The 20,986-nt window shown below is 40.4% G+C and overlaps 1 protein-coding gene across 1 annotated transcript; it reads left to right on the top strand.

Moving 5' to 3' along the window:
* The first annotated feature begins 11,880 nt into the window (after window positions 1-11,880).
* On the top strand, window positions 11,881-19,538 carry ptgs1 (prostaglandin-endoperoxide synthase 1). The gene is made up of 11 exons (XM_068604972.1): window positions 11,881-11,887; window positions 11,974-12,048; window positions 13,544-13,660; window positions 14,500-14,640; window positions 15,158-15,301; window positions 15,375-15,556; window positions 15,696-15,779; window positions 16,233-16,479; window positions 16,994-17,280; window positions 18,417-18,564; window positions 19,183-19,538. The coding sequence occupies exons 1-11, from the start codon at window positions 11,881-11,883 to the stop codon at window positions 19,536-19,538; spliced, it is 1,788 nt and encodes a 595-aa protein (XP_068461073.1).
* The last annotated feature ends 1,448 nt before the right edge of the window (window positions 19,539-20,986 follow it).

The following is a 20,986-nucleotide window of genomic DNA, read 5'->3' as shown; positions in this document are numbered from 1 at the left end:
AAACAGCAATTACATTAGAAGGGTTCTTGATGGCTGTAATAGTAGTAATAGCAATAGTTCCACCTTCAGCGCAACAAGTGAAGGACAAAATCAGCAGACCTTGTGAAATTCTGAATAAGAGGATTGAACAGTCTGAGTTAGAGACATGAAGTGTTTTTAGCATGAACTCCCCTCATCGTCTGTCACACTGCTGCTCTGCAATGACGCTATGAGGAAACGTTGGACTCACAAATCTTAATCATAAAAAGTTACAAATGAAGGATGCATGTTTGATGCAATAACAGTTTTATCTCAACAGCCATTTAATAAGTTATGTTCTTATCTGACACATGTTTTGCCACTAAAATTTTGTTTGTGTGGTATGCCACATTAAAACCATTCGGTAAATACATTTTTAAAATACAAGTACAAGTTGAGAGTTTATTCTGTGTGTTAAAGTGCAGAGACCAACAGGTACAAACAACAGGTTTTCCTTTTGTGTTTTCAGGTTTCACGCTGAAACCATCAGCTTTAAATTCATTCCACGATAATCAATAAACTCCCCACCGAGAGAGAATAAATTGACTTAAAGTAAAGGTTCCCATGAAATCAATGCCACTGTAATTCTTATTGATCACTTAAAAAGCATCTCTCACAGCAGAAGTGCATTACTTCTCAGCCTCTTCCCGTCAGGAACACATTTCAGCAGCTGTGTGCATTAACTGTAATCACAGGTGGAGCGAGGTCACCTGGAAGTGAGCAGTCCAGATGATGGAGGACTTAAAGGAGGAGAGACTGCGACTGCACCTCCATTATGGCCTTTAGTGAGGATCTGCAGGGTCTTGACCAGTTTCATTAGTTTTTTTTTGAGACAGGGACTTTTAGAAGTATGATTCAGGGTAAATAAATATTAAAGAACCGGTGTTGGATCATGCACCCTAAAAATGACACGCAGCAAATACATCTTCACCTTCTGAAGCGTTTTATCTCAAATGAATTGTTGTTAATGTCCCTGAAGCTAAACATTTAAATTACCATTCACTTCTTCAAAAAAAGAGTTCATGGTGAAGTAAACAAAATGTGTCGCAAATTCTAGCAAGACCCAGGGATTACCACAGTGTAAAAATATTCTGTAATTACAAATCCTGCATTCATAATCTGAGTCAAGTAAAAGTACATCAGTGTCAGAGTTCCTAAAGTATAAGTACTCATTATGCAGGATGACCATTCAAAAAAATGGATAATTAGTTTCTCTGTAGTTGGCAAATTATACATAATAATTGATTAGCTGATTTATAATTTGTATTAATAACATGGATCTGCAAATTAAAGCTATTAAATAAAATGTAGTAAAACAATCACACTATTTACCTCCATGATGTGGAGACAGTGGAAGTCAGCCCCATATATTTATAAATATAAGAAATAAAACATTGCTGAGATTTGAATAGCACTTTTGGATAGGTTATCGAGGGGAAATGCATTGCGCAAGAGCTTTTTTGAACTGTTTCCTGTTCCTCCTCCTCACAGAATTTCCTCCCTGACGATCTGGGAGCGTGAAATGCGCAACAACCTGCTGCCTAATATGTGAGGATGGGCAACCTGTTGCATCCACTAGAGCTCTGTGGATGAACGTGTGTGTGTGTGTGTGTGTGTGTGTGTGTGTGTGTGTGTGTGTGTGTGTGTGTGTGTGTGTGTGTGTGTGTGACTGCTTAGTCTTGCAGCCCTTGACCTTCTGCTACACACAGCTCTCTGCGGTCCACCCAAACAATAAGCGACCAGCACACTGCCAGAATAACAACAACCTCTACCGCATGCTAAAGCTATTAGACTCCTCCAATGGGCCCCAGAGGACAGTTTGATGGCTGGTATGTCAACAATGTCTGACGTGTGTCGTCCGCTCGCTCTGGAGGTGTTCAAGTGAAGTTCAAATGAGGGCAACGTCTTTATTTACTGCGCTGAACGTTGGGGGGAAAGCAGCATTAGGTGTGGCCTTTTTGCCACAGCTAACAATGCTTTTATAACATACCGGGCTTCACTTAGAGGTAAAGCCTAATCATCTGAAAGGTCTTGGTGGTTAAACAGTGAGATAAAAGCTAGAATTTTCAGTGGATTCATTTGGCATATCTTGTGAAGTTGAGCAGCCGAAAGACGTCATCTGACAGCTGAGTCTAATATTTCAACGTTATTGTTTTTTTTACTTTGCATTGCCAGAAACTATCATTTTATGCTCCTCTCACTGAGGCTTGACTTCTTTTTCTGAAGCAACTTCCACAGTTTGAAGTTATTTCTTCTCATTTTATAACCCGAGATTGAGGTCGTAACAATTCAAGGACTAAGTCAGTGAAAAAAACATGTAACCTTACTCAAAAAAACCCTCAAATCGCACAAGGATTATTTCAAATATCTTCTCAATTGGGTTTGTCGATGAATCATCACTGCTACGCAGCAGCATTTGGTATGAAGGGTAACAGCAGCTGCGTATGTGGCAAATGTTCATTTTACCCGTGTCTCTAGAAAAGTTAACTAAATAATGAACTTATCACACTCAGTTTTCTCATTATGAAAAGCCCATCATCGTCACGATGCATATAAGCTGAGTTTTAAGAGAATAGTGTGCAGGATGTAACGGCATCTAGTGGTGAGGTTGCTCGGGTAACAGGTAAGTGTTAGGTTTGTCCCTTCTGGGCTGCAGTAGAAACATGGCAGTGCAACACGGTGGACCCGAAGAGGACCCGCTCCCTCTGTAAGTATATAAACGGCCTATTGTAAGGTAACAAAGCCACACACAAAAACCTGACACTAACAATAGTTGTTTATAATAATGTTTATACATACGGAGCGAGTCCTCTACTCAAAGCCAGCTGCATTGTTTCTACAGGAGCCCAGACTGGACCGACCAGACACTGGTAGATAGGGTAATTTGCCTTTTTGTGTCGTATAGTTGTCTCGCACACTTGGCACAAGTAATATAGTTATTTTTTTCTCCAGATGAATTATATTGGTTCAGCCTATTTTAAGCTGGTGCCGTGTGTTTCATACAGTAAAGTGTGATTCATTGCAATGGATCAATTTGTGTTTGGTCATTGTTCATTCCACAGCGACATACAAAACTAAAGGTGACAATGAATTTGAGAAAGTTAAAAAACAACAACAAAGTTGCGAACATTGAATGAGTTTTGAAGGGATCCGCATACATGTTGAATTGGTATAAGTACTCGCACAAGTCAAAGCACACATATACATATTCATATAGATATTCACTGTCATGCACACAGTCTCCTCTTCCTCAGGTTGAGTGCATGCAGTTCATGATTTCCTAATTATTTTGGGCGAGGTGAAGACAAAATGCAATGTGCGTGATTCATGCCTCTTTCTTTCAACAGTTGCATGTTACGGCAAACCGGCACAAAGTCATGCAACGTGAACGACGGATGCTCTGCTCTGCTGGCTGAAAGAAAAATGTTTGGAGAAGGGCGGAGCGAGCCCTAAACACAACACCAACGTCTTATCTTCTTTCTGCCACTGAAGTCCATGTGAATATTGTTAGATGTTCGAGATAAGAGTTGGATCAAGGCCAGCCCGTGTGAGAACAGGGCTCGAACATATTCATTGCTGCGACTGTGTTTGTGGCCTAGCTCCAATGTAAACCTGTGTTCCCAACTGATTTGATATATAAGTGGTACCCCAAAGTGGTGGATAATGGTTTAAATGCTGAGAGTAAGAACCAGTTGAAATATCAGCTGAATGCATGGCTAAACAGTATATCAGTAAACATAAAGCTACAAGTAATAGATAAAACAATCAAAATCACTGTAATAGTTACCAAATATCCATTGATACACTTTGAATTAGTTCAAATGTATTAGAAGTGTTCAAAGTAAGGAACAAACTGTTTAAATAGTTAAAGAATAAACCCTCTAAATAGCTTGAAGTGATGGATAAATGTTGAAACTAAAGTGGTCGTAGTAGCCTGCAAACATGGCCGAGGCCACAAACACAGACAATTCAATTGTATGAAAACAATGTTGTGACAATAATCACTTTTGTTTATTCGTGTTAAAAAAAACATCCAGTTTATAATCCATGTATTTGTAAGGCGATGGAAGGATACAGATGATGGTGTGCACTCATCTCACAGGGCTTTTCGGGTTTGTCGGACAAAAACGGTTGTGATTCGCTGCTGAAAGGTGCTTAGATATGTCCACAAACTGCTTTTTCAAATACTTCTTCGTGATGTGTGCATGAAAATTGACGATTTTTCAGAGTGAGTAACCGTTGAGGACGTGAAGAAGCACATGAGTAATAGAAGAAAACTGAGACCGCCAGTGAATGTTTGCCTATGGGAGATTGTTGCAGAAACAGTTTGACGTTTGTAGCGTCCAACATTCAACAGGCTACATCTACTCTTGAGATCAAACCCATCTAGATTACAGTCCTGCAGCCAAGCTTTCAACAAACAAAGGAAATGGCATATTACACCATCCCTTTCTCTGAAAAGTTGCATTGGAGAGAAAAAGGAAAAACCCTCTCCAGTTATTTAACAAATACAAGTTTATTTGGATCACAGACAAGGAAAAATGAAGGGCTTTTTTCAGGCCTTGCACTCCATATGACAGCAATTTGGGGGTATTGTGTATTTTGGCCCAAGCGTGTGGTCTATGATAGATGACAGGAGAGAAAATCACGAGCCTCTGGCTTGAGCACAGACACGCAAATTGCTTTCAGCTGATTGCTGTATTCTGCTTGATATTTATCAAGTGGATTACAGTATGCCTCTATATTTACAGCCAGGAAGCAGCTGATCAATTCCACTAACAGAGGGAAGACAGGGACACTGATGTGTTTCCTCTGCTGGGTGAAAGAACAAACCCCTCAAGTGGCCAGTGAGCACTGTGAAATTAAGTGTATCCTCTATTGGGTATTGGTTCACCACACCAAAAGAGACAACATCTAGAAATACAGATGTTTTAAGATGTAGTGAAACTGAATTTGCAAATGTAGCCCCGGTGTGTAGAAGTACATTAGTTGATTATCCCTCGAAACAAATGTTGTATCCATGTAGAATCATAGTCAACGGGACAAAATGTTTGCGTCACAAGCGTCTGTAGCTCATGGGGACCAGTGCTCGCCCTGAAACCGCCGGTTCGATTCCTCAGTCTCCCCAAAAAGAAGGAAATAAAGGTTAACTGGGAGATTAAGAAGATGCTGTCATCAACTAAGTATGTAAATAGTTGAATTATTTAAAATAGTTCAGTAAAACAACAATGAAATAAAAACTAACCAACACACATTGTGCCTTTAGTTTCAGCTGTTTTGTTTGATTGATCCCTGTTGGTATCAGTCAGCCTTGTGGTGATTGGTCAGAGTTCAGGAAGTTGGCAAGAGAAAGAAAAAACACGAAAGATGCTAAATGGAAAGTGGAAAAGAGAAGGATAGCTAACCCTACATAGTAAAATAGCAGTAAGCAGACTGCCAACGTGCACTTTTTCTCTATTTAATCTTGGTTAAGAAGCCTCAATGTTAGTGTTTATTATTGCGTTTGCACAAGCCTCAATTCTGTGTGTAAGCTGGCGTGGGTAAAGATGCTAACTGATCAGCTACAGGCTGCTCATTTTGTGTATTCATAGTATCGGTGAGCAGCAGTTTCTTAAGCTGCTGGTGCTGCTAGTATGACGTGTTCTGAGCCTGGACCCAGAGTCCCTCTCGGTGGTCCCCTTTTTTTTTTGCGCATACGTGTGTGTGTATGTGTGTGTGTGTGTGTGTGTGTGTGTGTGTGTGTGTGTGTGTGTGTGTGTGTGTGTGTGGGTGTATGCGAGACAGAGAGAGAGTGGTGCAATGTTGGGTTTGGAGTCTGGCAAAGTATTTGATCGGACTTTTCTGAAAGAAAAAAGTGGTAAAATGGAGAAAGAGAAATATTTTGCCAAAGAAACCTGATAGGATTGAAGTAGTTTGTGTTAATTTGTAACCTTTTTCAGTTTTGCATATTGATTTCAAGCAATTAAGGGAGAGATTTGCTTATTTCAATAGAGAAAATCTGTATTATTTCAAAGGTTACTTTGTGTGTATTTGAAAGCAGGTTAATATGTGCAATTATTTTTTTTGTTTTTTCTTCCTTTAACTGAAAAGGGTAAAAAGTGATAGTCAGTAACTGTTACTCGTCACATTCAAAAGGTTTGTCTGGGGTCAGTTATTAAGAGTAGAGCAAAGTCAACTTGAATGGATGAACTGCTTACTTTGACAGTTTTTTTAATCAAAGCCAAGTTTCCATATTACAACTTTAAAAGTCGTCAGATTGACGTACTGTTCACATTACGCAACTTGCTCTCTTGTAATTGTGAGTCTTTTAAGCTGTTCACACTACATGACTGAGCGGCAAGACGCGATCACACACAACAAGATCTTTCACCTCGTCGATCTCCAAACTTAATTTTTTTACCCAAACACACGCTGGTTGAGTGACATCCCCGATGCAGATCAGTGACATGTCATGCAAACGTACACAACCCAACAACAACTTAGGCACATTTTGCAAATGTAACACATACAGTAAAATTCCTATTGTTGCAGGACACCGCCCTCCTCCAGATTTCCCCTTAACCTGTTGTATTGTGCTCTCATTGGGTGTAGCTCCCTGACAAACTACTAGATATTTAGCCTGCGAGATATCTGGATTGTCTGTGATGCGTCATCCTCGACCGACAGGCCAACGTGGATTTGCTTCTGATTTTGGGGCTTTTGTTGTAGAGTGGGAAGTCGGGGCGCAAGTTATTCAAGTTGTCAACTCGGCATGAGAAAACTTTCAACCCATCATTCCAGTCTGAAGTCAACAACGTAGGGACAAGAGTGACACATACGTGTAGTCTGTGAACCTACTGTAACACATTTTGTGGCCGCTTGAGGTGCACTTAAATTGTGAACACAAAACGCACATCATCACCTTTTAACTTGATTTAGCGAACTGGCAAAAACTATTTACACATGAAGCCATCCCGGGGCAACATTAGCATTCATTTGCAGTTGTGTTGCCGGTCACATGATGTACTGTATGTTAGTCTAATATTTATTGTCATTCAGTTGAAGTTTTGGTCTCTACCAACTTCTGAGGGAAATATCTATCTTTGTCTCAAGCTCGTGTTTTTAATTATGAAAGCTTGAAAGGGGAAATCCACCGATTTTACACAATGATTGACTTGTCATGAGGAGACGGCTCAGCCTGTGAAAACAGTAGTATAATGTCCTCTTTCTGGAGGAGCTTTCTAAATTCTGAGAAAATAACTATCGCGATATAATCAGGGTTAACTCAGTTTGGGCTTCAAATGTGCAACAGAAAGCTTGTGCTAGGGGTGAAGAGTGTAGAGCTAAAAGTCAGGATACCTCCCCGCTTCTGCTGCCTTGATTTTGATCTTTCTTTTGTCAATCTGTTCCCTTCCAAGAAAAAAAAGGTTGGACTATCCATTAGCAAAATGCTGAACCTCCTCAGCTTCAGGGTCTCTGATCTGTTGCCCCGCCTCGCCTCGAACCTCCTTTCATGCAGCAGAAGTGAATTTGACCCTTCAACCTCCCAGAAGAGACTTTCTGTGAGCAGCACATTATTTGTTCGTTTAATATGACAAGGACATGGATCTGTGCGAGAGGCTGTGAGAGAAAAGTTTGTTTTTCTCAGTGGCAATACGTTGTGACCTCAAGAAGAGGTGACAAGACAGATACAAAGAAAGACCATGTAAGTACAATATCGTAAAAATCTGGCTCCTTTCATAATTCCACAGCATGAATATGATAACACACACAAAGTGAAAACTCTGTGTGATTTTAATCCAGCCCTGCGCTTGCCTCTGATCATGATGATGTCAAAGATCAGCTACTTACCCAATCAGGTAACCAGCTCCAGAATTAAAATTACCTCCTTCCGACCACTCGCGCTCACCTGCAGTGACCCGGAGCAATCAGAGGTGAACGGGAATCCTAATCACGGAAAACCCTTTAGGTCAGTACATGCACGCCCCACACGCGGCACCACCCAACCTCCTCCAACGCCACCTCCCCCACCCGACAGGCCAACTTTGAGTTCAAGTGTTTAAACTGTCACATCAAATAGGTTCAAACGTGGAGATTACTTGTGCAGGGCGCATTGAATGTTTAGTTTGATGCCGACTGCAATATCCTGCCGCTCTGTTGATCCTCGCGGCTCCGGGTGTAGAGTGGCGGAGTTGAGCTGTGTCAAGTAGGGGTGGCTGGTGCCGGGCACGCTCGCACTCCGACCAGCCGGGGGATGTATGGAAGGTGGGACAGGAAACAGAGGAGTGTTTTAGTGGAGGGCGCTGGAGCACAATCAGGACTCCCTCACTATTTATTTTTGCTCCAACCCTGGTCATTCAGCAGGAGCACGGGTTATAAAGCAGAGAGTGCACGCGCTTGCATAATTAATGTGTCTGTTTCGAGACTCATGCCACCTTCTGGTCGAGTGACACGTGGATGGATACTCGGCTACGAGTGTTTGCGTTTCATGGACCTTTAACCTTTGAGGGCCGCACCTTACGCGGCTGAAGATGTGGTGAGTCTGCAGAGGGACTAAATACAGTGAGAGGGACTTTGTGTTTTTCTTTGGTGAACCGGTGCCAGCTCTCAGAGCGCTGGTGAATGAGTCCAAGTCTCGCTCCGCCCACAGATCTCAGATCCTTTTTAAAAGTACTTTGAACACTTGAACCCAGCACACAGCACGATGGGAGGACCCGGTGACTGATCATTTACAGCAGGGGTTGGCAGCCTTGTTGATATAAAGGGAAATTTTGAATGAGGTATTTTAAGAAGCTGATATTTTCCCACCTCCTGCCTCGTCATCACGATGATATACGTTTATGATGCTTCATACAACTAAGGGATGATACTTCTCAGTGGGTTTGTCACCTTTTGCATTGTTTATGAACAAAAGTGACCGGTGCAGCCCTATTTGATTAAATGTTACTTTCCACCACTGATGAATGGACCACCAGCTGACTCCAGAGGAGGTCTGTTCTCCTTTTACAATCAGCTGCTTCTTCAAACAGCTTTAACAAATGATACCTGGTCGGCTGTTTAAGGACCTACCGCCGTGTGTCGGAAACCCCATCTGAGATAACGCATGATGCCCTCGCTTGCACGCCTATCGCCTCTCCGTCAGTTGGGTCGGCTTGTTCCACAACTGGACAGGAAGTCTGCTAATCTGTCACCCGATCCGGGGGGGAAGGAAGACGTCAGGAACAAGCCTTCAGTGCTTTCACCAATCGTATTCATCACCAGAGCCGGGCCGAGGCTCATTTAGAGCGGGAGCATAGCTTAACTAAACATCTTCTCCATAAAATAAATGCTTCCAGGTTACTCCCAGTCCAGGTTCCACTCAGAGGAGCATCTGATCTCAATTACCAGGAGTGCTATAGGAAGCAGCGAGCCTCGGTCGGCAGGCTCAGCCAACAGCACCATGGCAACCAGCAGCACGTCTGCAGCCCTGCACAGATACGAGGCCCTTTCAGGCACTTGTAAGGCGGGAAATGATGATTTGATAATTAGTTCCTGATGCCGCTCATTCTTTTTTCTTATCAATCATGTCTAGGAAACAGAATGCAATTCAAATGTAGTTGAAAGCTGCAGAGGTTGGTTTGTTTTTTTGGTTGGTCCATTGAAGAGTGATGTATGGAGGCAGTCGGTCCACTCGGCTTTCCTTTGTGAAATTTTAACACTAAACAGTGAAAAGAAAAAATATTTCATCTAGCATTGCTAGTCATTAGCATGTTTCAAAATGTATTAGTAAAGATATCACAATTGTGTTGCAGTTTCCAAGAATTAGGGGTTTCATACATTACAGTTGCCAGAAATATCCTGTTCAAGCGTTGGGAGGGATACAGTTACTCTGCTGCATTCAAGTGCTCCTCCTACTTCTAAGATCAAAGGTTTTACTTGAAACACAGTTGTTTATTTTCTTTACTTTATGAACCGGATCAGTGTTCTTTTGTCCTGCAGAGGCCTTTTAGTTGGAGAAAGCACACATAGTAATGTTTATTGATTTGTAAAACAAATAATACTACTATGTTATTCATACCTATTCAACAACTTTATGCAAAAGACACAAAACAAACAACTTTATGCAAAAAACACAACAAGACAGTTCCCAGCCTCAGACAGGTTTTGTATTTCTCTACATACAAGAAACCATAAACCCCAGTGCACAAAAATAGAGCCAGTATTAATTGTGCAACAAGACAAATACAATTATTGTGTAGACAAAGCATGCAAAATCTGATGCAATTTGTTTACAGTATAGTAACAAAATCCAATTTGGATGCAACTTCTGATATGGCATGAAATTAATCATCAAGCATGTATTTTTTTTATTATTGCTGTGACAAAGCAGATCTTTGATTAACATCGCATGTGCCAGTGGGTAAAGGACAATTTCTGCCTCTTGTCCCTTGGCCAGATTCAAAATTAAACATTCAAATGATGTATATGCTTTTAATTTCCATTTCAGTTCAACAATAGACACCCCCACTTCCCGCGTCGATGTGGCAGACAATATAATACAAATTAAAGTGACAAAAAGCTGCGCTTATGCAGTCTGTATGTGAACCACGACTGATACCTTATCCCCTCAGATGATAGAAAAGAAACCTTTTTTCACGACTGTTTGTGGTTTTTGGTTTGGCAGCTGCTTGTGTTTTTAATCAGGGCTTTATTTCAACAAAAAATAGTATTTTTTTTACATTTGTTGAAAAAAGAAAAACATATCCAGTAACTTTTTCAGAGAGAGAATGGAGGTAAGGACAGAAAAAATTAGCTGAACATGTTTTTGGTCAAGATTTGTCTCATCTCCATGAGAACAAGCTCAGCCTAAAATTGCTGCAGTATGCAGGAAATTACTTCAACAGGCAAACATCTCACATACTGCTGGTTTGGCTGAGATGATGTCTCTGTGGAAGGTATCGAAGATTAGAACCTGGCAATACATCCGCATTGTTTGCTGCATTGTTTTTCTTTATTTTTCCGTCCTGTGACTCAACCCCCACATTGTCAAAAAAACATAAATAAGATATACTTTTTCCAATCTGTCTGTGTCTCTGTGTTATAATTCCTGAACAAGACGTCCTGAAACTTAATAAGGAACAACTCAACTGGCTGAAGTAAATTGTGTGATATGATCAAAAGCTCCAGAACAGCTATGGACCCTGTAGTATTATGAATATCTAACAATATACTTTCATAAGTAATACTAAACCCAGGCCAAGTGCTCCTCATTCTACATTGCATTTCACTGTTAGATCAACACATATTCAACAATATACAGTAAATGCAAATACTCTACTTTGTTTATGTCTGCAAGATCAGTTTTACAGGATGAAATTCCTCCAAAAATCCACTGTAGTTAAAACAGGACCATTAATTGTGTTTGTAATATCTTGCACACACAGAAATTGCATTTAAATTAAACAAGTTAAGGCCTGAATGGTATATTAGTTTGCCAGCAGGTGGCGATAGAGTGCTTTTAAATCTTACTTCAGCATCCTTAACCGTTTACTTTCACTGCAATTATTTGAATGACACATTCAAGCTAATAATGTTTATCATCTAAAGACAGAACTTTTTGCCCACTAGAGTCGAGAGCAACACTACATTCTGAGGTCAATTTGACCTCAACACCTGGTTAAAAATGATCCAGTGGCAGCAGACTTTCTTTGAAATGCACTGCAGACTCAATGGAGGAAGTGTGGAAACTGTGTCACCGCCCATTCCCTACAACTGTTCTCATGAAGCCTGTTCAACCACATCAGCAGGTTAATGGGCTTTTACAACGAGAGTGGCAAACCCAGGTCTCTCAAATCTCTTTAATTTCATTTCGACCCCTCAGAGAACACTCCTCTCGCGGGAATCATGAAAGGTGAGTCCTCAAATGATTGAGACCAGCAGACATAATTTGATGTGTTTACTGCCACACAATAATCACCTGCTATTATTTTTTTGTAGAGTTTAGCATCTTTTCCATCTGGTTTATAAACCTATTGCTGCTGGAGAGCTCATGTGCTGCTGAATCCAGTGTTGGTAAGTTGTTTTCTCCCCTTCATCACAACAGGTCTTTATTGTTTTTGAATAATCATTTGCGAATTTTATTCGAGGTTGTAGCGTTTATACTATTTCATAATGATACACACATGCTTTCTTTATCATGAAGCTTATAGTACGCATCTTAAGTAGAGGGCTCTGCTTCAGGGTTCAGTTTTATATACATATTTGGTATGTACATATTTGTGTTATATTTCCTTGCACAGAAGCATTGTGATCTTCACTCTGCGGTGTTTCTGTTGACTCTGTATGTGTTGACTTCATGGTGTTTGCTGTTTTGGCTAACGGTTCAGTAATTTGTTAAAGAAGTGAAGGGACATAAAGTAACACATCTGCAGGTATACATACCTGTATACATGCAGGTATGCATACCTGTATGCAGTGTTAATGGTTAGGTTATTATGGGTAAGGAAGGCAAAAAGGAACACTGATAATCTGGCAGGGAGTGGATTAAACAGAAAATAACAGGATATTCTATTTAAATAAGTGAAATATTGAAAAGCAGCATCAGCAGTGGTGGATGAAGTATTGAGATATTTTACTTAAATGTAGCAATACCACGCAATACAATTACAGTCTAGCAATAATTATATCATAATATTAAGTTAAGCACAAAGGCATTCGCAGCAAGATATACTTAAAGTATCAAACGTAAAAGCTCCTTAATTACATGTATGAATAAACTGAATTTTTATTTAAATTTAAGCCACCGTTGAGTGAACTTTGATTAAAGAGTGTAATTCATACCATAAACAATGTGATGAAGAAGTAGGAAATAGTAATGAAATACCTCTTTCCTAAACTGACACTGATTAATCGAAAATATAAGTCGGCAAATTTTGCATTTATTCATGCTATGTACAATAATTAACAATTTTTCATCTGCTTCCTTTAAAAATACATCACAGAACATCGGCACTATTTTAAACAGCTCGTGCTAGCATTCACACAGATCTCCTTTTAGAAACATACATTTGTTTGTGGTGCATGCTTATTGATCCTTTTATTTATAGCTAATGAGGAAGAAAAAACTGCAGTGTCTCATGATCTCATTTCACTTTTGGATGCATGAAGGCATTTCAGGAAGCCATGCTACAACGGCAGAGCGAGAAAGATATGAGGGAGGTCGTGGGCCTCCGAGGCAGCAGTGAAGTCCTAATTTAGCAAACACTTCCTGTGAACTGTAAACTCTGAGTCGGTGGTGATAACGAGGGCGGGCAGCAGACTTCTCTCACCCATAGGCCTGGTTACATTTTGGGGGCAGTGATAATGAGCGTCAATATAAGTGTGGGGTAGTTTTAGCTTTAAAAGGTAAGATGTAGTAGGACATGTTTGAATTTGGTTGTTCTGAGCCAATACACCATCTGCCCTGTCATTCATTCATATATATATATATAGTTCAGCAGTGGCAACATAACATTATTCCAATTATTCCTTTCATAAAAAGTAAGGTGATCTTTTTCCTCGTTTGCAGTGAATCCCTGCTGCTATTACCCTTGTCAGAACACAGGAGTGTGTGTGCGATTCGGGACAGACCACTACAAATGTGACTGCACTCGCACTGGCTTCTATGGAGACAACTGCACTGTTCGTAAGTACAGAAAAATATGCTTTTGGGATATAAATCTGCATGTGGATATGTAGGTTTATTCAAAAGTCACCGCCAGAGGGCCCTTCAACTGGTCAACCTACCAAGTACCTGTTAGCTGTAGAGCTGAACACTATGCTAACCATAACCCCTAAAATGCTCTTCTTATTTTAGTTAAACATTTAAAAAAATACTAAGAACATCTTTTTTACAATAATCTATAAAGTCTGCAGTTGTAAATGTTTCCAAGTTGGTAATAACGACATCATTCCCAAGATGCCTTGCAGCTCTTGTGAGGTCCTAGCCCCTCACCTGTTTATAAACTAAAGAACTGAAAACTTAAAGCAAGGGTCATTTGAAGTAGAATCAACACAAACCTGAGGGATGTTTCTCAACCAGAGAACACAAAGGTTTTTCTTACAGTGTTATTGGCTTCCCCAGGGAAGGGAGTGTATGGATTTTGAAGGCAGCCTTTGGCTTGGCTCCTCTACCAATCAGCTGCAATATTTAAAAGGGATCTGTTATCATGGCCTCACCCATTTGGCTCCTGTCCTGTCCCTGTCTCACCCGTTCTGTCTGTTTTGCTGTTTAGCCTGTTTTAATGCACCCATTGTGAGGCGACAGGGGCAGGGGGCCAAAAGGGCGAGGCCATGATAACAGGTGCATTTTCTATATTGCTGCTGATTGGGGGAGGAGCCAGCCCGAGAGCTGTGTTCAAAATCCCGACACTCCCTTCTCTGGGAAGCATTCCTCACTACACACAAAAACATGTTTTTAATATTCACAAAGGCAGATTGATTAGAAGTATATTTAACGAATATTTATCCTATCTTTGTGTGCAGCGGAGCTCTGGACCAGAGTTCGTCTCAGGCTGAAGCCGAACCCGTCGGTAGTCCAGTTCATCCTCACCCACTTCCACTGGTTCTGGGACCTCGTCAACAACTCCTTTCTGCGAGGCACAGTCATGAGATTAGTGCTCACGGGTAAGTGACACAGAGTCACCGTAAAAACACTGCAACTCTCGATAAGTCAATCGATCGGCAGAATCACACAGACCAACAACGCAACATCATTTCAACTTTTTCTACAGATCTTCGCTGTGATTTATTGTCACAATGCATTTTTAGATCAGCCCTTGTGGGTTAGTTCACTCTTTTGGTTACTCTTACGAAAAGCAAGGAAGAGAGGTTAGAGTCTTATCTATAAACAAAAACTGCTGAGTCAACACAAACTAAATGTGTGCAGTGATTAATCTGCAAATCTGTTCTCTATTTTTGATAAATGCATCCAGAGTTTTATTTCCTGGATGCGGTTTTGAGAGCGTGTAAGATATGCAAAAGATGATTTGAACCCACAAATTTCCTATGCTAAACTTTGCCAGAGTTGCATGCTCTCACGTTGCAAGCAAACTCAGAATGAAAGCATAGTTAAAGGGAAAAAAAAATTGAAAATATATAAATTAATTTGTATTTCACAACATTTTGTAATTTTCTCATAAAGTCAGAAGCGACCTTATTCCAAGCCCTCCGACCTATAATACCAAGTATGGATACCTCAACTGGGAGTCGTACTACAACACCTCCTACTACACCCGTCTTCTCCCTCCGGTACCTGAAGACTGCCCTTTACCGATGGGAACTAAAGGTGAGACCTGCACTACTGCACAAACACGCAACGGTTTTCCTGACGACACATTTAAATGTGTCTTTCTCCACAGGTAAACCTGAGCTTCCTGATCCCAAAGTGTTGACTGAGAGGTTTTTCAGAAGGACAAGCTTTCGGCCAGACCCTCAGGGAGCCAATTTGATGTTTGCCTTCATGGCCCAACACTTCACCCACCAGTTTTTCAAGACAGACCATAAAATTAAAGGAGGCTTCACCAAGGCTTTAGGACATGGGGTGAGACACCTACAGGACTAATGGCTCAGCACTCAGCCACAAGCAGAATTTACAATAAATACCTGTTACCTTCTTTTAATTTATTGTTTGACTTTAGAACATTTAGAATTGACAAATGTATGTATTATTCTCTCCAAAGGTGGATGCGGGCAACATCTACGGAGACAACCTCGTGAGACAGCATCACCTCCGGCTTCATAAAGATGGAAAGCTGAAATATCAGGTTTCATTTTTGTATGTCTTTTTATGTTCAGGATGTCTTTACTGTGTACACGTCACGGAGATTTAAAAGAAGATATGTCACCGTTTCATATCATTACAACACGTGCGATAAAATGTGGTCTGCACTTACTGAAATGCTCACGAGCTGACACGCAATCATAAAACATGCGGATGATTCATTGGTTGCACTGTGGCGTCCACAGGCAGTGTCAGTGGAGCCTACTTTATGGGTTGCAATCCTTGAAAATAACTTTAATAACAGACCACAGACAAGGGTTTCTTTTTGAAACCCTTCTCTTTGAAACCACATGCTTGTTATCAGGGTTTGAGAAGGAACTTCCTCAAACCATTTTTATCTAAAACCCTGCCTTTTCTGAAGAAAACGGCGTATTCAAAATGTTTCCGAATTACATCGGCAAAGTCTCTCTGAAATACTATTTTTGTGTGTTTACAGATAGTAAATGGTGAGACGTACCCTCCTACTGCATCTGAGGTCCCGGTGCACATGCTGTATCCTGAAAACGTCCCTCCAGAAAAGCGCCTGGCCATTGGTCAGGAGGTGTTCGGCCTCCTGCCGGGCCTCACCATGTACGCCACCGTATGGCTGAGGGAGCATAACAGAGTCTGTGACGTCCTGAAGGCAGAACATCCGACCTGGGACGATGAGCAGCTCTTCCAGACCACCAGACTCATCGTCATTGGTGAGGACAGAAGCAAATCTTCTTTCTCTGTGACAGAGGGATCGGGACAAACATATATTTCATTATTCTAAATGAGAAATAACTTACGACAGTTTTTTGACCATCAATAGATTTGTGAAAGCTCTTCAGTACAGAACTTTTTTCCATATGTATTTCTTTTCAGTAAAATCCACGTCTTAATTAAGTAAGTTAAAGTGGCTTTAGGGCTAAAACTATTATATTTTTTTGTTATTGATTAATCTGATTATTTTCCCAAATAATCCATTAATTGTTTGGTGTTTTAAACATTAGAAACCTGTGAAAGATACCAAGAGTGACTTCATATAATGTCTTGTTTTGTCCGACCAACAGTCCAAATCCAAATAATATACCAATTATTATAATTGAAGACCAAGAAAAGCATTTGATTCTTTGAACAGCATCATTTTTGACATTTTTGCTTGCAAAATCACTTAATTTAAAAGTCAATCAACAACAAGTGATGACATTTTAGTGTTTGTTTTGTGTCCTCCAGGAGAGATCATCAACATCATAATAGAAGAGTACGTGCAGCAACTAAGTGGATACCGGCTGAAACTGAAGTTTGATCCCACCCTGCTCTTTAACGAACGTTTCCAGTACAGCAACCGCATCGCTCTGGAGTTCTGCCACCTCTACCACTGGCACCCGCTCATGCCCGACAGCTTCCTCATCGACGGAGACGACATTCCCTACTCCCAGTTTTTTTACAACACATCCATACTCATGCACTACGGTGTGGAGAAACTGGTGGAGGCCTTCTCCCATCAACCTGCAGGACAGGTAGATAACTCCAATCTGCCAATGCAGCTACAGTCTTATTATTGCAGTTTCTTTTTCAGGTGCGTCGTGTACAAGGACTTGTCCTCAAGTCGACATTTGAGTGACTTATGCATTCAATGTTACTTCATACTTCTACTTCCCTACATTCCTTTAACAAAGGAAAGTCCTATAAAATAAAATACAAATTAGTGTAAAAGAGCTTTTTCCTTTCTATCTCGTCCCATTAGTCCACGACCCGGCACATGTAACTTGAGGCCTTTTGGAGGGGCGTGATCCCAAGGGTGATAACCACTGGACTAAAAAATCCAGCTGTATACAAAGTGCTTAAAACATGCTCCATTTGGACCAGCTACAAAAGTAAAATGCTACTTATACATTGATGCAGCAGTATTAAAAACACTGTCAATGTCACTCAAGGGTACATTTTCTACAGATCAAGTACATACATCTTTTGTTAAAGTACACTGATGAAATTATTGTACTTCTCTTCAAAACTTAATAACTAATTATTGAGTTCCACCTATCTTATCTACTATTGTATTGATTTTTGCTGTCCCTTTGGACAAAAGCATAAGTGTTTCCAGCACCAGATTCCATTGAGAAAACCTCTCATTTTACTGCATCACGGTCTGGCAATCTGCTCCGCTCGTTCCTGGTTCTGGATCTCATGTGCCCTCCTTTCCTGTAGTGTGCCCAGCTATATGGCCTGGTTCTCCAACAGCGTAGTGTCAGGGTTTGTCCAGGGGATGGCGGAGCGGCGAGGCGAAGCTCTGCTCCTGGCCACTGCTGCCGGGCGGAGAAAGATCACGGACATATAATGACCATAACCCTCTGAATACAGACGGAGCATATTATGATGGCAAACACTTTGACATGACTCTTCAGTAAAATATAAGAGGATGTGTGTGAAACAATACTTCATGCAGAACACAGTTATTATGAGACATGTGGCATTGCACAAAACCACTGTTTCTAGATTACAGACTTCCCCTCTCAATTACTTCCTTAAATCTAATGACCGACAATCATCAAAGAGATCTTTCAGCTGCATCATGTGAAATAAGATGCACTTTTTAATCCAACTGATGATATTACTACGAACAGCTCAGAACTACAGTGACTTCTTTGTGTTTCAGATAGGTGGAGGTTACAACTCTCATGCAGTAGTGCTCAAAGTGGCAGAAATGGCCATCAGAGAGTCCCGAGAAACGCGCCTGCAGCCCTTCAATGAATACAGGAAGAAGTTCAACCTACAGCCATACACCTCTTTTTATGACCTAACTGGTAAGCAGGATTAATGTAGTTTAAATCTGACATTTATTTGCTACTTTTTGATATCAGATGATTTAAGGAAAAACAAATGTTATCATTCAAGTCAGTATTTTCTCTTTATTTTTTGTGGTAGCGGTAATAACTTGATAAAAGTTATAAAACGTTGTTTTTCTTTGCACATTATTTGCATAGTTTCTGAAGGAAACTGCTGTAACATCATTTTGTTTCTCATATAAGCAGCATTGTAGGACGGAGAACTATTGTTTGTTATCACGTCCAATACCAAAAGCAAGTTGCTTCTTCTTGGTTCACCCTTTCATCCATTATCTGTCCAGATCACAGTGACCACACACTAAACAAGACTTCCTTATTCTCAGCCACTTACTACAAAGTCACTTAGCTACAATTCACCCTCAAGTGCAGTCTGACTTTGCAACAGCAGTTATGTTGTTTAATTACATTGTTAACGGTATTTAAACACAAACACGGATACATTTTTTTAAATTAACAAAGTACCGTTGTTGCCGAAATCTAACGGAAAAAAGGAAAACCACGTTTGATCTGTGTCTGGTGCATTATGATTGACCAGGCCAACGCTTTAATAACTGCTGTGGTCTCTTTTCCAAACAGGTGACGTAGAAATGGCCAGAGGTTTAGAGGAGCTCTATGGTGACATAGATGCTGTGGAGTTTTACCCCGGCCTCATGCTGGAGAAGACCAATCCTACCAGAATCTTTGGAGAGAGTATGTTGGAGATGGGTGCTCCCTTCTCCCTGAAAGGCCTGATGGGAAACCCCATCTGCTCCCCTGAGTACTGGAAGCCCAGCACCTTTGGGGGAGAGACTGGTTTCAATATCGTCAAAACTTCCACTCTGAAGAAACTGGTGTGCCTCAACACCAAGTGGTGTCCATACGTGGACTTCCATGTTCCCCGAAAGGGAAACATGGAAGAGGATGAAACCAAACCCAAATCTACTGAACTTTAAAGATTTCAATAATCACAATTAGTTTATTAAGATGCTGACTGTGGGAGACAATGTGTCTGGAGACGACCGGCCTTGAGTAGCTGTTACATATTTGTCCTTCTTACAAGAAATAAAATGATAAAGACAATTTTGATTCAGAGACTTTATCCCTGCTTTCCCAATTGACAGAGAAAATCTGCCATCACAATTCCTCTTGACATCTGAACGTATTTTAATTTGATCAAAGTGTATCTCAGTGTCATAATTTTAATCTAAATTATTTTTTCCCCCTCTTCTTTTTAAAGTGGAGTTATTATTTCACTTTCTATCTTCCTGAGGACCAAATAATACTAATTCATGTGCTGTACCAATTATTAGAAAAAAGTTAATTCACCATATTTGGTGGGTTTCAAGAGGTTCTGCTCACTTTGTCTGTGTGGCGTGAGCGCTGCAAACTCTGCTTGCAAGCTTAATATTTTTACTTTTTTCAGTAATTACTTGTGTTTCTCTATTATTTGAATTAAGAAAAACCTCCAATCCTAATGCTAAACGGTGCAATGTCTGTCTGAGTTCTCATACTGACGGACTGGCAGGATGCAGAGGGTGGTGTATCACCCTGTAGCGTGTGTGTGAGAAAAGTGACAACACACTGCTGTGGTTCTGATGGTGTCGGAATAAGAGAGACAGGGTTGCAGTACTTCTCTGTTTTGCTTCCAATAAGTTCAGAGTATTTAGTCTATACTAAATCAGACAAAACTGGTCCGTCATGGCGGCTTGCATGCTGGACACACTGTAGGCGCACTACACTATGTACTTCTGATACAGGACATGACATCAGTAACCGTTACACATAACTTTGGTGTTTCAGGTTCTGGATAAAAGCTTAAATTGTTAACAAAAATGATCATGAAATAGATTTAGATCTTTGAAGTGCTGAAAGGATTAATTGATTAGTCTATCAGGACAAAACTACTTCTGTTCAATCAGTTTATAATTTTGTAATCAATCAATTAACTTTGTATGCAAAACTGTGCTGGTTTTGGCTCCAATGGAGGATTTTCTGCTTTTCAATCATTTTAAATTGAATATTTCCTAATTAATTTGAAGATAATAACTTTTGCTTGAAGTTGCGATAACATGGGAAAGGATAAAAGAGAATTTAATCCAGTTGAATTATTCTCAATTTCCAAAATAGATGACAACAGATGGAGAATGTACACTTTTAGTACACTTTTCTGTTCATGCATCTGTACTTTTTTTCAATGTTATATTGTATTTTCCTGAATTACATGCAAAAACATCACCTAAGACGTTGGTTGTATTGTCTAAATGTTTTTTATTACGACCCCTCTCACCCTCCTTTGGTTTCAAAAAAGGTGTTAACAGTCAAGTAGCTTAGTATAAGAGAATGAGCAAGACACTGAACAAAAAGAAATGCAATAATTTGTGACAAAGCAAAGTATCCTTGG

Source organism: Clinocottus analis, unplaced genomic scaffold (assembly GCF_023055335.1).
Source record: "Clinocottus analis isolate CAN_PGR_092001 unplaced genomic scaffold, fCliAna1.0.p SCAF_7, whole genome shotgun sequence".
Taxonomy (NCBI): Eukaryota; Metazoa; Chordata; class Actinopteri; order Perciformes; family Cottidae; genus Clinocottus; species Clinocottus analis.
Note: the sequence above shows the minus strand (reverse complement) of the source record. Positions and strands in the feature narration are given on the sequence as shown.